At 39.9% G+C, this 19,209-nt stretch overlaps 1 protein-coding gene across 12 annotated transcripts in view; it reads left to right on the top strand.

The window, feature by feature from the left end:
* The window catches only part of plecb (plectin b), a 168,421-nt gene that overhangs the window by 69,915 nt on the left and 79,297 nt on the right, over window positions 1-19,209 (top strand). For 5 of the 12 annotated variants that reach the window (XM_048154107.1, XM_048154126.1, XM_048154106.1 and 2 more), the window contains exon 1: window positions 12,727-17,302. The exons of 4 other annotated variants lie outside the window; for them this stretch is intronic. In XM_048154107.1, coding sequence (XP_048010064.1) covers window positions 13,015-17,302 — 4,288 coding nt within the window. In that variant the 5' untranslated portion in view covers window positions 12,727-13,014. Of the gene's footprint in view, window positions 1-12,724; window positions 17,303-19,209 lie in introns of those variants that run through there. 3 more of the 12 variants (XM_048154105.1, XM_048154108.1, XM_048154113.1) reach the window with 2 other exon arrangements.

Below are 19,209 nucleotides of genomic sequence, written 5' to 3' on the forward strand. Positions count from 1 at the left end.
TTAATGCTGATCAATCCCACCTCTTAAAAAGTTTTATTTGGTTGTGCTGCCAAATTAGGCTATAACGTCTGAAACCCCAAACCCAAGTGCCTGCTCTCTTTCACAACACATCAATAAACCTTGTCTCATTGATTGAAGGCTAAATTTGTTGGTGTGGCAGAACAAGCCAGTGTTTGTGCGGAAGTAAGTGTTGCTGGATGGGACAGATGTATGGGACTCTGGGAGAATAGGAGGGGGCAGGACGGGACAGATTTATAGACTCCGTGACTTTGTGTGTTTGTGGGCAGAACATGAAAAGAAGCTCTTGTTTCTTCACTGCATTCCCCTGTCATTCTCCCCGATGTGCCCCCCTCCATTCCACTTTCCCCGTTCTGCACGCCGCGGGGAGAATACGTTTCAGATGGGGTGGCTCCGTCCACATGGGGAAGACGTGGTGGTGCGGTTAGACTGCTCACCCGGGCCTGTGCAAACATGCATTATCAGAAGAGTCTGGACATGGGTGATATCCTGGGAGATCGGTTCTGGCGCAGCAGCAAGAAAGGTAGGTGATGGCCGTGGTGTAGTGCATGGGTAGACATTGACATCATCACAGTTAAGGCAATTATGAGCGCTTTCTGTCTTGGAAAATTCACCTTTTGCATATTGGGTTTTTAAAAAATAAAAATTACACATCCAATTTGTTATACTGCACAACAGGTCATGGTCATGGTCAACATGTGATTGCAGCAGTATATTATTGTTGTTTTCAAAAGAATGAGGGAAGATGACTCATTTCCAGAGACCAGAATATCATAGAGGCTTGGCATTTGGCTTTTTTGACTTAGAACCACCTAGCAACCACACATAAACTGTGGCGACACTGTGGCAACCACCCAAAACACCCTAGCATTGTATCTGTGACTTTTGCACAGGCAAACATTCTTATCTTTGTTGAAAGACCAGCTTAGACCACTGTGAATTCCAGTGCTGGTTCAGGCTGTTTAATGCTGTTGGTAGGCTAAAAATGTAGCTGATGGAGCTGATCGACCAACATGATCTTTGTTGTGATGTCCTGCTAGTTAAGCAATCAGAAATTGTGCTGGTGACCAACCAGGGGTGTTTCCTATACAATATGGTTGTAACAGTACATGTATTCGTCCCGAATTGTCACGGTTCGGTTCATGCAGTTAGACGACGAAAACAGTCAGTCACAGGCGATCAGTACTACAATCCAGAAGGGGGCGTGAACAGTAATGCTTTTTAGCCTAACCCCTTTTAACTAGCATTAACCACCAATAATTGCAATAAGTTCTGTGTTTTGTTACTTTCAATTAGAAACAAAGTGACAGATCACTGTATAGGCGCCTCAGTTCAAACAGCAGCGCGGAGAGCGAGTGAATGCGATCATCCCTTCCTCTTTAATACTACAGAATGAACATCTGAAGGTATGTTGAAAGAACGTATCATATCTCGTGTAATCGCTCAAAGTAAAACAGCCATGGAAAGATGTCAGTAAAACAATTTGTAAACAATATGTCACATAGTATTACATTTACCTCAGAAAAGCCATTCAGTGTCAACAGCTTCGCTAGAGAAGTGAACTGTTTCGCTAAATATATTTTAACGTGTTAGTTAATGTAAGGCCTAAATAAATCCTTCATGAAAACAAGTTATGACAGCCACTGTGTAAATGATTATATTTCAACAACGAATTGGAGAAACAGAAGTTAATGCAAAAACTGCCTTATGTGTAATTTACATATTTAGAATACATACATTTTTTTTATTATTAATTAAATGTTGATGATTATATCTAAAAATAGCAACTGAATTTAATAATTTGGGCTCTGTTGTTAATTGTAACCTTTATTATAGTAATGTGCAAGTAAGGGCTCCCTAATAGTTTTCAGCATTAGCAGAGATAGTTTTGTTCAACCAAAAATGAAAATTCTGTCATTTATTACTCACTCTCATGCCATTCCACACCCATAAGACCTTCGTTAATCTTCGGAACACAAATTAAGATATTTTTGTTGAAATCCGATGACTCAGTGAGGCCTCCATAGGGAGCAATGACATTTCCTCTCTCAAGATCCATTAATGTACTAAAAACATATCTAAATCAGTTCATGTGAGTACAGTGGTTCAATATTAATATTATAAAGCATCGAGAATATTTTTGGTGCGCCAAAAAAACAAAATAATGACTTATATAGTGATGGTCGATTTCAAAACACTGCTTCAGGAAGCATCGGAGCATTATGAATCAGTGTATCAAATCATGATTCGGATCCCGAGTCAAACCGCCAAACTGCTGAAATCACATGACTTTGGCACTCCGAACCGCTGATTTGACACGCTGATTCATAACGCTCTGAAGCTTCCTGAAGCAATGTTTTGAAATCGGCCATCACTATATAAGTCATTATTTTGTTTTTTTGGCGCACCAAAAATATTCTCGTCGCTTTATAATATTAATATTGAACCACTGTACTCACATGAACTGATTTAAATATGTTTTTAGTACCTTTATGGATCTTGAGAGAGGAAATGTCATTGCTCCCTATGGAGGCCTCACTGAGCCATCGGATTTCAACTAAAATATCTTAATTTGTGCTCCGAAGATTAACGAAGGTCTTACAGGTGTGGAACGGCATGAGGGTGAGTAATTAATGACAGAATTGTCATTTTTGGGTGAACTAACCCTTATGAAAATTTTAATTATAAATTAAAGACAGAGCCACAGTTTGTTCAGTAAAACATCTGTTGTTTTCTCACCCTACTGTACCGAACCCGTATTCGAACCTTGACTTCAAAACCGAGGTACGTACCGAACTGTCATTTTTGGGTACCGTTACACCCCTACTATACAATGGCGTAACTTGCAGCTTAACCATCATAGTATGATGCATCGTTAGAGAAATTAACTAGCTAGTCATAACCATAGTCGTTTGAACCACATTAGTCACGTCGGACTGTCATTAATGATGTCACATTCAGTAATCACCTGCTAATTAGATTGCAATTAATGTCAGAAGAATAATAGAAAGCCGTTAATTTTTTAAATCACGTTAACATGCAGTATGTCGGGGGCAGTTGTGGCCTAATGGTTAGAGAGTCTGACTTGTAACCTGAAGGTCGCGGGTTCGATTCTCAGTACCGGCAGGAAATGTAGGAGCACTCTCTTCCACTCTCATTACCCACAACTGAGGTGCCCTTGAGCAAGGCACCTAACCCCCAATCACTCCCCGGGTGCCACGGCAAAAACGGCCGCCCACTGCTTCCGGGTGTGTGTTCACTTGGAGCACAAATTCCGAATATGGGACACCATACTTGGCTACACGTCAAGTCACATTCACTTTAAATGGCATAATCTCGTATACGTGCAGTTCGTTCAGTCCCTTCTCACTGTTTCTACTTCGCTATTTTTGTATTGCTTTGATTTTTGATTCATCATGAGTTCCCTTTTACGTCATACTCCGGGGTTCCCTTATGCATTTATGCACATGCACACACTCTTCAGAAAACGGTGCTGATTGTTGGCATGCATGTTAGCTTGCTTATTGTGCCCAAGAGCATGATCTATTTAAGTCTATATGTCATACATCACCACAAGTCGAAAGCTGTAGTTCCAGTCACACAAGTTTGCAATGCTGTCTGTGAATGTTTGTTGGAACTATGGCTTTGGGAAATGCAGAACCATTGAACTCTGTTGGTAACGACAGAACTTATGACCATGGTTGGCTAATGATGCTTTCGGAAAACATACCCCAGATGTACAAAATCAGAGTGACAGATGGTCTACCAAAGAACGACTGTCACACATCAACTATGACCTTATTTCTGGTCTGGGGAGTTGGGATAGTACAATTCACAGGCTTATCAACTTTTAATAGGGAGGACAAAATGCTCATGTCCAATCAAACTCTACAGTATTTTGATGCAAATCCATCTCCCACTTGATTATATGAAATTTGACCCTCTGTTTGTCCCATGTTATTTACAATATATACTTTGTTTTGCAGTCTGCATTTTTATATGCAACAGAATCTTTCAGTGCTGGTTGGCCAAGGAAGTCTTGCTTAAGCAGTTTGTAAGAGTCGGAATGTGTGCTGGTGCTAGTTACTTTTCTGTGGTGTACTAACATTAATGACCATTAAAACTACAGTTCAAGTTGGTCTTAAGTTGTCTATCCAGGCTTTTTCTAATGAAGCTGGATCTTTTCCTCTCCCACACTGATCTGACTCTTGAACGCCGATTCCTCTCCTACTGTGCTCCCAAAGGGGCAGCTGGGAAATCAGGGCTGTTTCAAATTCCCAACAACCTCAATTGGGTATTTTTCCTCTGGAGCTGTTTACTGCTCACAAAGCATTCTTTCGTTTTACTTCCAGACTATCATGTTCCAACTGCAAACCTGTGTTTCATTAGTAGATATGTAACAGAATATTAGATTAGATTGTTGAAAATGTGAACTATATTAACACTGAACAAATAGTTTCATTATCATTTTTTGATCTGTTGGGGTAATTATTACTTCCACCTTCCACTGTACGTTCGAGCAGCATGCTGGATGTGCGTTGAAGCTCGGGGTGTTGGCCAGAAGGTTGACGGTGCTCGGCTAGGGCTAATTTGAGACGTTGTGTTTCTTTCCACTTAGGAAATGGACAAGCCGGAGTGATCCATGACTCATGATGTGGAGAACACAAGGGAGACTTGTCATTTTTGCCATGTTACATAATTTTACTACTTTTCCATAGACACGTGTAGCCAAAGAGAGAAAGACCTTGCACCGTTTCAGACGTCAGAACTGTTCTAAATGTGCACCTCACTTAAATGTGAAGACATTTTAAAGACCGTACCCACAAAACGTAGATCTGAGCATTGTTGTAACCTTTCATTAGTCATTCTTAAAACAATGTAGCTCTGTTTGAGATGGTAAGGAATATGTCACTGTTAAGCAGTAATTTAACCTGTCTGCTTCTCGTCCATTCAGTTACAAACTGCTGGTTTCTACTTTTACATACTTTAGGTCCCAACCAGGGCTTGACATTACCTTTTTTGCTCACCAGCCACTCAGCATTTTCACTGGCCACAATTTTGACATCAATACCATGGGGAAAAACTGCCATATATACATTTTTTTTAATATTATCTCATAATTTGGCAGCAGGTATATTAGGCTTCTGTCACTTTAAAACCTGGTGCACGGATCCATTATACTGTTACACATGCCTTTTCTTTCTCAGCTGTTTACGTTCACTTATAACATAACTGACTGTGTTTACGTGAATACTCGCCAAGACCATCATTTTGACATTATTTTGTGTGTATTTGACTGTTTAAGTGCAATAAGCAGTGAAAAAGAACTCAGTTTAGTACTGAGAGGCGGCTTTATGTGGCGCACATTGGGTGTGAGCACAAAATCTGCAGGAATGAGTACATTTATGTGCAATACACACAGTCCCTCACCAAAATTCAAGCCACCGATAATATTCACCCGGAGCAAATGAAACGAGTGAGGGGAGGCTGTGTGTCAACTCGCTGTCGGAGAGAGTATTGCAAAACCAGACGTGATGAGTATTGAGTATTGGAAGTGTTTGAGATATTTCAGTATCGTCATGTATCGAAAAAAAGTGTATTAACATCAAATTATATCATTAACATCAAATTTTCTTCAGCGTCCCTACAGAGTACAAGCGGTTTGGAGAATAGATGATGAATGAATGGATCAAAATCTCTTTGGGAGGAAAGCTAATTTGCAACTGAAAAGGTTTATCTTAAAATTTGCCAGCATCTCACAAATATTTATGAGCTGCATATTGGAAACAGCTCTTTGGCTTGGACCAGGTTTTGCTGGAAAAACTCATCAGCATTTACTGGTTCTTACTCCTACTCTGTCCGTACACCTCTCAAAGCATTTTGGCATATTTTTTAATGTCAACCTGAATCTTTTGGTTTTAGAAGAACTGTCAGGAATGTGCAGAGCTCTTGTTTCTCTTTTACATGCTGGTAAAATTAGTTTTGTCTCGTCACGGTTGAACTTTGTTGTGTCATTCTATGATTGCTTGAGGTTAATCTTATTTGCTCAAGCCATTTCACATTTCAGTGTAAACCTTGACATGCTTCAAGCAGGTGAGTATGGTCTATATTTAGTGACATTTACTAAGGCAAGCATCACTATTGCTATTGGTGTATGCCTCATTTAATGCCAAGTGACTCTGAGATTGGTTGTTTTGAGTGTTGCAAATGGGAGTATAAGTACAACAGGAAATTAATAGATGGCATGATAAGAAACGCTTGACCTCAGCTGCGTTAATGGGTTGGAGATTGTTCAACATAGACAATTTTTCCAAAAGCTGCTAACGATGTTTATTTCCTCAAGATCATATGATAAGCTGCAGAACACCATGGCAGTTACTGAAATGGTCTTTTATGCAATAACATTCCAGCAACAAACAATTTGTCTGTCCACACCAGATGCAATGTGACTGAGACGTGACAAAATCAATCAAAAATCACAGCCAATCAGAATAGCATGTGGGCGGAGCTCTCTCTGCAAGCGCACTGCACTTGCAGTTTTTAGTCATAAAGGTAATTTAATCATATTAATATTGTTTTGCATTAATAAGTGCAGTAACTAATGTTATTACATGTTTATTTTATGTTTTTTTTTTACAGTAATGTGCAAAAACCTAATTTTTTATGAGGAAAAATGTTAATATTCTACTCTTATTAAATGTACCATACTGAACTGACAGCTTCAGTGATTATAAAAGGAGCGCTTTTTACTTACTTTCTGTGTAATTCATTCACAATTTGATAGACATTTTTTTTCATGAGACTTTTCATACTTTTCCATATATTAAAGCTACAGTCCATAATTTTTTGGGGTTAAAAATTATTCCAAATCAATTGTTGACCAAGTACATAACCAGCCAGTGTTCAAAATTATCACCTTACCTTAGCCCGATTCACAATGATAAGCTTGTAATAATGTTTTAAAATAAAATCAGTAGTGGTGGGCTTGCGCGGGATATTCGAACATGCAGCAGTTCGTCTTTGTGTCATTACATCATTACATGGATCCAAATGACAGTCATCAGTGACAACTGGAGATTCACCTGTAGTCAAAAGCATAAGACTTTGGACTGTGGAGTAGCTACAGAAACTGAAATCTACAGCTAACGCTAATACACAATAAATACACATAGTCATGCAACGCTGATGTTGTTAACATTAACAATTTTTTTGAGAACAAAGTATAACAGTAATAATAATTTGCATGGCTTGACATGATCCAAACTAAGCGATTGTTAGATTTATCACTATTGCCAGCGCGATTATAATGTTTTTTTTCCACAGTTGGTCAGAGCAAATATGGCAGACATGTTACTTACTTGTTCAGATGACATTTTCCTGTGAATATTCTTATTTTGGTCATACTTACAGTATCATACGTACAGTATCCACACCGATGCAATCACTGACAACAAACAGAAGATTCATCCGCCGAGGAGCCGTGCTGTTGCACAACTCGCGTAAAAAAATAATTCCACAAATAACTGAGTGGAAATGGCTAATAAATCAATAAGTGCTCCTCTGCTGCCATCTACTGCTTATAGTGACAATTAAAGGTGCCGTAGAACGTCTTTTTAAAAGATGTACTATAAGTCTAAGGTGTTCCCTGAATGTGTCTGTGAAGTTTCAGCTCAAAATACTTTTTTTTTAACTGCCTATTTTGGGGCATCATTAAATATGCGCCGATTCAGGCTGCGGCCCCTTTAAATTCTCCTGCTCCCCGCCCACGGAGCTCGCACTTGCCGTAAACAGCATAAACAAAGTTCACACAGCTAATATAACCCTCAAAATGGATCTTTACAAAGTGTTCATCATGCAACATGTCTAATCGTGTAAGTATTGTATTTATTTGGATGTTTACATTTGATTCTGAATGAGTTTGATAGTGCTCTGTGGCTAAAGCTAACATTACACACTGTTGAAGAGATTTATAAAGAATGAAGTTGTGTTTATGAATTATACAGTCTGCAAGTGTTTAAAAAAAGAAAATAACGACAGTCTGGTCTCCGTGAATACAGTAAGAAACGATGGTAACTTTAACCACATTTAACAGTACATTAGCAACATGCTAACAAAACCTTTAGAAAGACAATTTACAAATATCATCATGATATCATGGATCATGTCAGTTATTATTGCTCCATCTGCCATTTTTCACTATTGTTCTTGCCTGCTTACCTAGTCTGATGATTCAGCACAGCTCCAGACGTTAATACTGGCTGCCCTTGTCTAATGCCTTGAACATGGGCTGGCATATGCAAATATTGGGGTCATACATATTAATGATCCCGACTGTTATGTAACAGTCGGTGTTATGTTGAGATTCGCCTGCTCTTCGGAGGTCTTTTAAACAAATTAGATTTATATAAGAAGGAGGAAACAATGGTGTTTGAGACTCACTGTATGTCATTTCCATGTACTGAACTCTTGTTATTCAACTATGCCGAGGTAAATTCAATTTTTAATTCTAGGGCACCTTTAATGCCTTTTTTTTCCCCAAATAAAAGTGTTTGTTTGCTACAAAGTGTTAGTTTTCCTACATCTTTAAACTTATAGTTTTAAAACTCATCACATTAAAAATAATAAAATTGGATAATATTTAGAGCTTTGAAGCGCTGGAAAAAGTGTGAAAGCCCTTAAAAACTCCCAAAAGGTTGTACGAACCCTGAAATGAATAATGTAAAAACATTTGACTATTTCTCCCACAATTCCATGGATACAGTTAGCATTAGCTACATTAAATCCATAGTGAACATTGGTGATTTGTGGATTGAAAAGCATTCTATAACTTCTTCTTCCACATCAGTGCTGTTTGATTTGATATCTATGGTTTATAACAGAGATTTCTGCCCCGAATTTTTAGTAACGGTGTCGCATGATCGAGATCAGATCATTAAACCTTGCAGTCTGGAGCTCTGCAGTTTGAACTTTCTTGCTTCGTTTCATTTATTTTAAAGATCTGAGGAGAATTATCCAATGTTGCTTTCAATACAGCTATAAAGGTCACACAAAATGATATTAAAACTCGTATTAAATTGTTTTAACATTAAATAAAGTACATAATCTGTAATAATCATTTTCATACTTTATATGTTATTCCAGCCACAATGTCGCAGAAATAGAAACCGTTTCTAAATCCCATGTTGCGTATCACCATCATGGCTGGTAAGGACAAAAACTGATTATCGTGGAAAAGAGCACCATGGCGTCGGATCACGTCTGGTTAGGACATGGTGTCAGGATCATATCTGACCTCTCCAGGTGTATTAGAATCCTTGATTCCATCCATATAAGGTTCCTGATCAGCACGAGATTCAGTTTCCTCTGGGTTGTGAACAGGTGCTGGAGGTTAGAGGTGACACCAAGTCTTCTGACGGGATAGACCGCTGGTGTCGACACTTTTTCACTTGGGACAGCTGGATCCCTGTCCCCAACTCCACCTACAGTACTAGCCACGGGCTAAGAGCTTGAACTTTTATAAGTCTGAATGTGTTATCTGCTTCCTAATTATAATGTGTGCAAATATATTTGATTGAAGGATGATCTATATCGATTTGTTTTTTTTTTTTATCATCTATTATATATTTTTTTCCTTTTTATTCTGTTTTTTAAAAATTGTTTTAGAGACGAAATGAAAAAAGAAAAACTATTTGTTGACTTCATTGTTTGCAGATATGTGGTTGGAAAGCTAAATAGTGTAGTGTGTACTTTAGAGAGGCTGTTAATAGTAGGTGTGTGTTCTGTGTGCTCAGCTTGATTTGCATTCTACATCAATATTGCAAATCATATTCAACTGTTCATTCAGCAGATCGGAAGAGTATTTAGTTTAGATTCTTCAGAAGATGTGCTGAATATGAATCATAGACATCCATGCAACAAAGATGAGGCTTCTATTGCCTTGAAGTGCCAAATTCTCATGTGGCACTCATCTGTTTTATGCTTCTGCCAATCACATCTGAATCCATTTACATCTCCTCAGAATTTGCATCTCTTTTAGGACTGAAAGTGACTTGGACAAAGTTGTTCGAAAGTTGAAACTGAAATTTAATATTATCATTTTAAAAAAAAGTAAGAATGTCTTTAATTATATTCCAGCTGACGGGTCTCTCTGTTGCCACGGACACATGCAAAACTGACCTCTGGGGCATGTCGACCTTTGTCAGCGGGCTGAAGGAGGAAGACACGTGTTTCTAAACCCTAGTGAACACTTAACAGTGGGAAGAGAGCCAGATAATGTCTATTCTGGGCAAACTGGGCTCACATACAAAGAGCTGAAGTGATCCAAATGGAGAGCTGGATTCTTCAATAAATTATTTTAGGTGACCTCGAATTCATTCTCCCTCCTCTTTATCAGTTATCTTCATTTCATATACAGTTCCTGGTTTTTCTAAATTGTTACACATTTTGAAATGTGTGAATGCGAGCTCTAAGCACCTCTAATGACTCACAAAGGAATAATTGAGGAACAAATAGCGATCAGTGAATCACCACCACTGCTTATTCATGAAGAAATTTTACTTCTGGAGGATCTTTTCTTTCTTTTTCTTTTTTTCATATGAGTGGAGGTTATGGTTAATATGTTTATGTGTATTTACTAACTCTCACTGATTACCCAAAGATGAATTTGTAACAGTCATCAACTAATGAAGCCTTTTAAACTAACTTTTTTTTCCCCCCACAACTGGAAACAAGTCCTGAAATGTATACAATTTGGTGTTGTGTTAAAATGGAGTATATCTTTCATTGCATAGCTTCAGTTGTTTATAAAACCATTAAATCTTTTTTCTTTTCTTTCTCTGAGCCCAGTCAGAACCCGTCTGGCTGAAAGCAGCTCTTGAGATCCTTTATTGCTCTTTCTAGGTCTGTTTTTTTCCCCCCGTGGTTAAGAATATGTTATTTTTATTATTAGCCATATAATTAATCACATTTTAAATAATAAGCTACAGTTCAGTGGTTTGGAGTTGGTAAGATTTTTTTTTTTTATGTTATTGAAAAAAGTCTCATGCTTATTAAGGCTGCATTTATTTGATCAAATATACAGAAAGAAAATAAATAAAAAGGATACAGTAATATTGTGAAATATTATTACAATGTAAAATAAGTTAAAAAAAAAGTAGTTGTCACTATTGTGGCCTTTTAGGCACAGCTCAACAATTAATGACTTTAATGAGCGCACATAAATCAATCACATTATATGCACTGCCTGTTCCCAGAGAGCATTCGTCTGTGCTGATTATGACAGATTGGTTGTTCTTGGTTAAGAGTGCTGTGATGTCCTGCACAGCTGCCCAGAAGTTATTTTCATGGCGTTGGAGCGACGTGAAAGAGGATATTCGAGTTTCCCGGAACTGACACACTGTCTGACTGTTTCCATGGTGATTAAAACAAAAACATTTTCCGTTTGAGGTATGAAGTGGTGCGCATGGCATATCCTTACCGCTTATTCCTACCAGATATACTCAAAAAAAACTGGTAATTGCAGTGTTCATTACGAAGCATCTATTCAGTTTTTCCAGAAGGCATTAGAGACAATCAGTGCAACTCTACCCCTCTCACTTTCTGCTCTCTGTATCTGCATCTGTCTGTGTCTATCCCTCCCTCACAAATCAGATCATGTTCTTGGTTCCTTTGAAAGGTTAGCAGCAAAGCATGGTTCTTTATATAGTAGACTCTCTAATAGGAAACTTAAATTCAACAGCTATATTGAGATTGAGATATATAGAGCCCTAGATGAATTCTTCATCCGTTCTTTCAAACTGTTGCATCATGTCACTGTGCCTGTAAAAGTGTGCTCATTGTGTGTGCAGTCTTTTATCATCTTTTAAGAGGGATTTTGCTGCATAGAAGTATACAAATGCATCAGTATGCAAAACATTATCCAGCTATTCATTTGAAATTAGCTTGTTTAAAACAAACTAAACAGTAACATGTGTTCTTCTGCTTGACGTGCTTTTAGTGTAACTTTTTCCCATTTGAGTCCCTGCTGTCTCATGCTTTCTTCCTGTGCAGTATCCGCAGTGATTCATCAGTTAAGTCAGTTATTCATTTGTTCTATGTCAACTATTAATCACATATCTAAAAGACTTGCTGTAAGGAATTTTCTGAGGAATTGAAGTGTCTGTAGGGCAAAAGGAGTGTCCCGTCACATGATCTAAAGTGTGTAAACCCTGGCTGCCTAAGGTGGGTGTTAATAATTGTATCTTTCACCTATTGGATGACACATACGTGAAGGGTGTCTCCTTTTCTCTAACCTAGCTTCTCATTGACCAATCTAGTCTCTCCTCTTGTGAGATGGTCCAACACACCCGGGGGTGTGTAACATGTGTCGTGCACCACTGTGGGTGGTTCCTCTTAGACACTGCAGCACATATGCCTCAGTGAGACATAGGTGTGCTGAACGAGCACTTTTTTTTTTTTTTTTCAATTTTAGAGATCTATTTTTGCTCCCTATACTTTTGGCAATTACCTTTACAAGTGTTTGCATCAAGCCATTCACAACTGTTAAGAGTCTGTCGACCAGGCAGTTTGATTCTAACAGTTTGTTCCTTGCTTGAGTGAGGTGGGAGGGGCTGACTGGATCATAGTACTCTCTCTCTCTTTCTCTTTTACACACACCCCCTCTCATTGCAACTCTGCCAGTACGGACTATGCTCACTTCCAAGGAAGGCTGAGTGAAGGAGAGAACAGTTTTCCTTTTCTTAGTTTTTCCTTTGCCTCTGAGAAAGCTTGAGAAGAAAGAAGAAACCCTTTTGATGAGGAAGGAGGTTAGCTAAACAACAACGGACAAACACAAAATAGAAGGTTGTATTTATTTTTAGTGTCTTTTTTGATTGAATTGGTAGCACGTGGCAGCAGGCTCTGCCACAGGACCCTGGAGAGTGAGGTCATTTAGTGATTTATTCTTCTTTGGCATAGCTGTTCCTGTTTACTTAGACGCTGCAAGACTAAGGAAGCACAATGGTTGCTGGAATGGTTATGCCTCTTGACAACCTGAAGGCCATCTACGAGCATCTGTTTCGGGATGGCGTCATGGTGGCCAAGAAAGACAAGCGTCCTCAGACCATGCACCCTGAGATTCCTGGTGTGGAAAACCTGCATGTGATAAGAGCCATGGGCTCACTGAAGTCCAGGGGATATGTAAAGGAGACCTTTGCATGGAAGCATTTCTACTGGTACCTTACTAATGCAGGAATTGTTTACTTGCGTGATTACCTACATTTGCCTCCAGAGATTGTGCCCACTCCTTTACAGAGAGTACGACGGCCAGCTGCCACTCTGGCCATCGCTCGCAGGGCGGAACGGGTTCAATCTGTTCAGGGTCCAACTTCTTATGTTCCCAAACCCGGCAAGATGGGTGCAGAGGCTTTGATGGATCGACAGGGGTACCGTCGCAAAACGACAAGTGTGGATGAACCTGAAATTACTGAATCCAATGACAGAACACCAAGATTTAGAGGTCGTCCAATGGCTAGCAGTCAGATCAAACCCAGAGGATCATGGGAATCCAGAGAGCAGCCCATGCTTTCTGAAACTCGTGATTACACCAAAGAGATGGAACCAAGTGTTAGGAGGAAGGTTGCTATGTATTCAGTCTCTCATATTCCTTCAATTGAAACTCGCCATGCTAAGCCAGTTGAACAGGAAAAGATGGTGGAACTCAGGGAATGCACAAAGGCAGCATTCGTTCAGAAACCACAAAAGGTTGATGTGAGCCCAGATGTGTCAACCATTTCGTCAACACTGGGGGCAACAGCAGTGGAATCCAAAAGCCAAAAGAAGCCAAAAGAAGTGCCTATCAAGGTCTCTCATGAAACAACATCCACAGCAACTGACGATGGCAAAACAGTTAGGGATGCTCATCATCCTACTCCCTCAAAACCGAAGGTGGAGAAAACACAGAAAACCCTTGTGACGAAAAATATGCAGGATGTGCCAATTGTTTCATCAGCAGAGGGAACAATTGCAGTGGAATCCTCTGTGTTTTCTGTCCATACTGAAGCAGTCAAAGAAAAGCCCAAGGAAGAAGTGTTTATGGAGGTCTCCCAGCAAACTACATCCACTGTAATAGGTGATAGCAAAACAGCTATGGATGTTCCTCGACATACTCCCTCAAAACCCAAGTTGGAGAAAACACAGAAAACTATTGTGGAAAAAAGTGTGCTGGATGTTTCAAAAGTTTCATCAACAGTGGGTGCAACAGCAGATAAATCATCTGTGTCTTCTGTCCAAACTGAAGCAGCTAAAGAAAAGCCAGTGGAAGAGGTGTTTATTAAGGTCTCTAAGAAAACCACATCCACAGTAGCAGATAGTAGCAAAAAGGCTAAAGATGCTCTTCATCCTATTACCTCAGAACTGAAGGTGGAGAAAACACAGCAAACCCCGGTGACAAAAAATGTACAAGATGTACAAACTGTTTCATCAGCAGTGAAGACAACTGTAGTAAAGACCTCTATGTTTTCAGGTACTACTGAAACAGTCAAAGAAATACCAAAGGTAGACATCTGTGCCAATGTCTCACAGGAAACCACATTCAAAGGTGATATCAAAATCGACAAGGATGCTTCTTGTCCTACTCTCTCAAAACCGAAGGTGGAGAAATCACAGAAAACCCTTGTGACCAAAAATGTGCAGGATATGCCAGCTGTTTCATCCACAGTTGAGGCAACAGCAGTAAAATCTGCCACGTTTTCTCTCTCTACCGAAGTAGTCAAAGAAGTGCCCAAGGAAGAAGTGTTTATCAAGGTCCCTCAAGAAATAACATCCACAGGTGATGGAAAAATGGATAAGGATGCACCACATCCAACTCCATCAAAACCAAAAGTGGAAAAAATGCCGAAAACCACAAAGACCAAAAATGTGCAGGATATACCAATTGTTTCGTCAGTCGGGACGGTTGCGGCAACAGCAGTGGAATCATCCATTGTTTCTGTTTCTGTCGAAGCAGTCAAAGAAAAGCCCAAAGAAGAGGAATTTATAAAGGTCTCCCAAGAAACCACCTTCACAGTAACTGACGATAGAAAAATGACTAAGGATGCTCCTTGTCCTACTCTCTCAAAACCGAAGGTGGACAAAACAGAGAAAACCTTTGTGACCAAAAATGTGCAGGATGGAACAACTGTTTCAACAGCAGTCGAGACAATTACAGTGAAATCCTCTGTGTCTTTGGTTTCTAATGAAACACCAAAAGAAAAGCCCAAGGAAGAACTATTTGTCAGTGTCTCTCAAGATGCCACATCCAAAGTTGATAGCAAAGAGGATAAGGATGCTCCACATCATACTCCAATACCAGAACAAGAGAAAAAGCAGAAAAAAACAAAGACCAGAAATGTTCAGGATAAACCAACCATTTCGTCAACAACAGTATTTTCTGTCTCTGATAAAGCAGTCAAAGAAGAGCCCAAAGAAGAGGTCCCTCAAGAAACCACAGTAACTGATGATAGCAAAATGGCTAAGGATGCTCTATCAAAATCAAAAGTGGAGAAAACAAAAAAATCTAAAAAGACCAAAAATGTGCAGGATATACCAACCATTTTGTCAACAGTGGAGGCAACAGCAGTGGAATCCTCCGTAGTTTCTGTCTGTACTGAAGCAGTCAACAAAGATTCCAAGAAAGAAGTGTGCATTAATATTTCTCAAGAAACCACATCCACACGTGGTAACAAAATGGATAAGGATGCTCCTTGTCCTACTCCATCAAAACCAGAAGTGGAGAAAATGCAGAAAACCACAAGGACCAAAATTGTGCAAGAACAACCAATCAAGAATGAAACAGCAGATGAGATATCAATTGCACCACATCATGTGCCTGCTGCTAATGCAGATGAGGTGAAGCCAAATACCTCTGTTAGCTCCCAGGTGCCTGTCAAATCTCTAGAATCAGCAATGCCATTTCCGCCTATGAAAGAAGAAAATTTGGCGATACAAATTGCTGAAAAGAAATCAGAGATTAATCTCCCACTGCATACTATTGAGCTCTCTTTAGAGGAGAGTGTTAGTAAGTCAGCCATCACAGCAGTGCCGCCCACAGCATCTAGTATTGTTCAAATGACTGACAAACAACAGAGAATACTTGGTTCCCAAAAAACAAAGCAAGCACAAGAAGCATCTAAAGATCACAACACTTGTCCTTTAAAAGTTCATGAAAAGGAGGAGATTCCTTATGCCATATCTACTGCTGAGGTCAAGGCAGAGGCTAAAGGTAACAAGCCTGATCTCAGCCCTAAATCTGCAGGTGCTGAAGTGAAGATTACCACAGCTGACTCCAGCAAGACTTCAGAAGTAGTTGTGCAAACTTTGAAATCTAACATAGAGACACCAAAACAAATCGATTCTGTTCAACAAAAATCATCACCAGCAAAACAGTCTGAGGAACCTGTAGTCACAGAAGAGGCCAAAGTTGCAAAAGACATGGATGTAGAGGATGCCTCAAAGCCTTCAAAAGCAAAGAAGAAAAAGCAGAAATCTACAAACAAATCTTCTGCTGTAAAGCAGGTCCCTCCACTTATAGCTGAGACAAAAGTGACAGAGGTAAAGACAACAGCCCAGAATGCAGGTCAGGTTGACCTCCTTAAGGTTGAGGGCCCCGAGCAAGTTGCAACAAATGACTCTGCAAAGACATCCCCAGAAGGAATGCACACTGTGGAGAGCGTGCAGCCAACAGCTGTACAGAATGAGGCCCCTGCTCACAAAGGGGAGGTGGAGCCTGCTCAGCCCTTGGCTGAAAAACGGGAGGTTCTGAAAGGAAAAACATCCTCCTCACAGAGACAGTGGGAAGCACCGGCAGCCTCAGCGTCAGCAGCAGCAGCCTCGGCCCAGCTCACCCCCCTCCCTGAGCAGGGGGAACCTCCCAGCATTGCACAACACACGGCTGATCCTGATACACAGCAGAGCACAGAGAAGCAGAACAGGCTCTCGGATAGCAAGGCCCCTTCACAACCTGTAATCACTGGACCCCTTCCTGCCAACGAGATTACCTGCGACGTGCAAAATCAGTCCACAGACGACGCCATGCGGAAGAAGATAGTTGTGGTAGAGGAAGTGATTGAAGTGCAACAGATTACCAGTCCTGTTGCTGGCCAACCTACTACATCCCCACTGCCAGAGATTGAAGGAGATGATTTGGACTATGATGTGTTGGAAGAACTGGCTATAGAGCGTGGCCTCCTGCAGGATCCTGCTGAAGAGACTAGTTGGGATCATTCTCTGCAAGAGCCAGAGGGCAAAACCTTCCCCAACTTCATAGAAGGTATGAGTACTTTTCAGTTCTGTCACTCTGTCTTTCTAACGTGCTTTGATGTCTGCTCCGGTTTCTATCCGTATTTGCTGTGTGGGAGGTTCAAGGTGACTGCTTTAGTGTTGGAATAGTTGTGCTGTTATTAGACTGTTGGCCATGCTTTTCTTGAGAGGTGTGTAACAGTATATGCATGCTATTTGAGTGAACGGTGCCTGAGCTTTATATTAATTGAATGAAACATAAGTATAGGTTTTCTATACTTGTGGAGAGAAGCTTCACAATTTTATTGAAATATTCTGCAGTGCAGGCAGTTTAAAATCAAATGAGCTTGTATAAAGATGTGGGCAGTATCAACAACTGTGGAACTTCTTTCAAAACATGTTTTGTCTATGCAACAATGCACATCTTTTAGTAGTTGTATTTATTCAACCTCCCTGGTTTGTCACTGTTTCTTTCCACAGGCACAAATCTGGGCATATTTTTTTCCAGTTATTTCAAGAAATCAAAGTGATTTACACCACACCCACACCCAAAGCATCAAATTATGCATGCAATGTTTTGCAACCACCCTTTCGCTGTGCAACATATTGGGACTAGCTAGTGATTTTGTTGCAATGTTTCATTCTTCAAGGGGAATACCAGACTGCTGGTAATAAGCAGTTAAGCAGCACTGTGTTTCTGACAATACAATGTTTGGAGTCAGTTCTCCCCTCCCTGTTGCCAAACACAACCATGATATAGTTTTTTTTCTTAGAGTAGTAAATCAGCTATTCTAGGGCCATGAAACAAAATCAATGCTGTGTTCAAAGGACTCTGTGTGCCACTCTTGCAGGAAGCACGTGTGTTTGGTTATTTCCTCTGGTTTGTTGTCCCTGGTCTCTCGTTTCTGGTTTCCAGTGGTCAACTATTAGCTTCATACTTCTGCTTTGTTGCTTTGTGTATTATGTAATGGGGCATACCACAGATAGCATAGTCCATCCCAAATTCCACCTTTGTCTTCCTCCCCTAGTGCTCTGGAATGTTTGCTGCAGTTGCCTTTGTTGTTGTTTGTATAGCTGTGCATTTCAGTTGATGGTGGTACACTTTAAATGCAAAGACATTTAATGGAACCATTGATTTGTGTTTTATTTTGTATACTGGGACAGTCTACTATTGTAGATTTCTGACAGCAAGTAGTTAAATTTTGCACAATATAATGGGTGTGTTTAGTAGGTGAATCACAGAGGAAAGATCCAAAAACAATTAGCCTTTTGTTTGATGGTTTTTGTTGGTCACTTCATCATGACAGGTCTTTCAGGAAGCCACAGTTCCCATATTCCAACCAAACACAATTGGATTTGAATAGGAAAAAGAATTTATACAATATTATGTTCAGACTAACTAACTCAAGTCAGATGTGCTTGAGGTTACATGAGAGATCTCTGTAATTTTCTGCTGCCCCCTACTGTATCTCTAAAGATCTGTCTTTGAAAAGAATCTCTTCCTCTGTTGCACCTTCAATGAAACTTTTCAATAGGAACCTTTCAACAAGTGAAATTTTAGCCTACAGCTAGGACAGAATGTATTTATTGTGCCTAGCACCTTTTTGTTCTTCTTTAATGGCCTAGAAGCAATACTTTATTCATCAGCAGTCCTTCAGTGGTTCAGTAATAAGTTGAGTGTGAGATCTCCATTAGCATTGTTCTCTGTTCAAGCAGCAATGTGTTGTGCAAGTTTGTAATTCTGTCCGCCTCCACCAGAAATTCCTGCATGTTTGTGATGTTGTGACAGGCGCTCTCTGATGTTCCCAATGCCATGTGATTGTGGTGCAGTCCATGAGTCATCCAGTGAATTCAGAGGAGCCAGATGAATCTGACCTTTAAGAAGTCTAATCGGACACATTCTATCGCTGGCTGGTGTTGCGATATCTATAATTGGCC

This window comes from Megalobrama amblycephala, linkage group LG13 (genome assembly GCF_018812025.1).
Source record: "Megalobrama amblycephala isolate DHTTF-2021 linkage group LG13, ASM1881202v1, whole genome shotgun sequence".
Classification (NCBI taxonomy): domain Eukaryota; kingdom Metazoa; phylum Chordata; class Actinopteri; order Cypriniformes; family Xenocyprididae; genus Megalobrama; species Megalobrama amblycephala.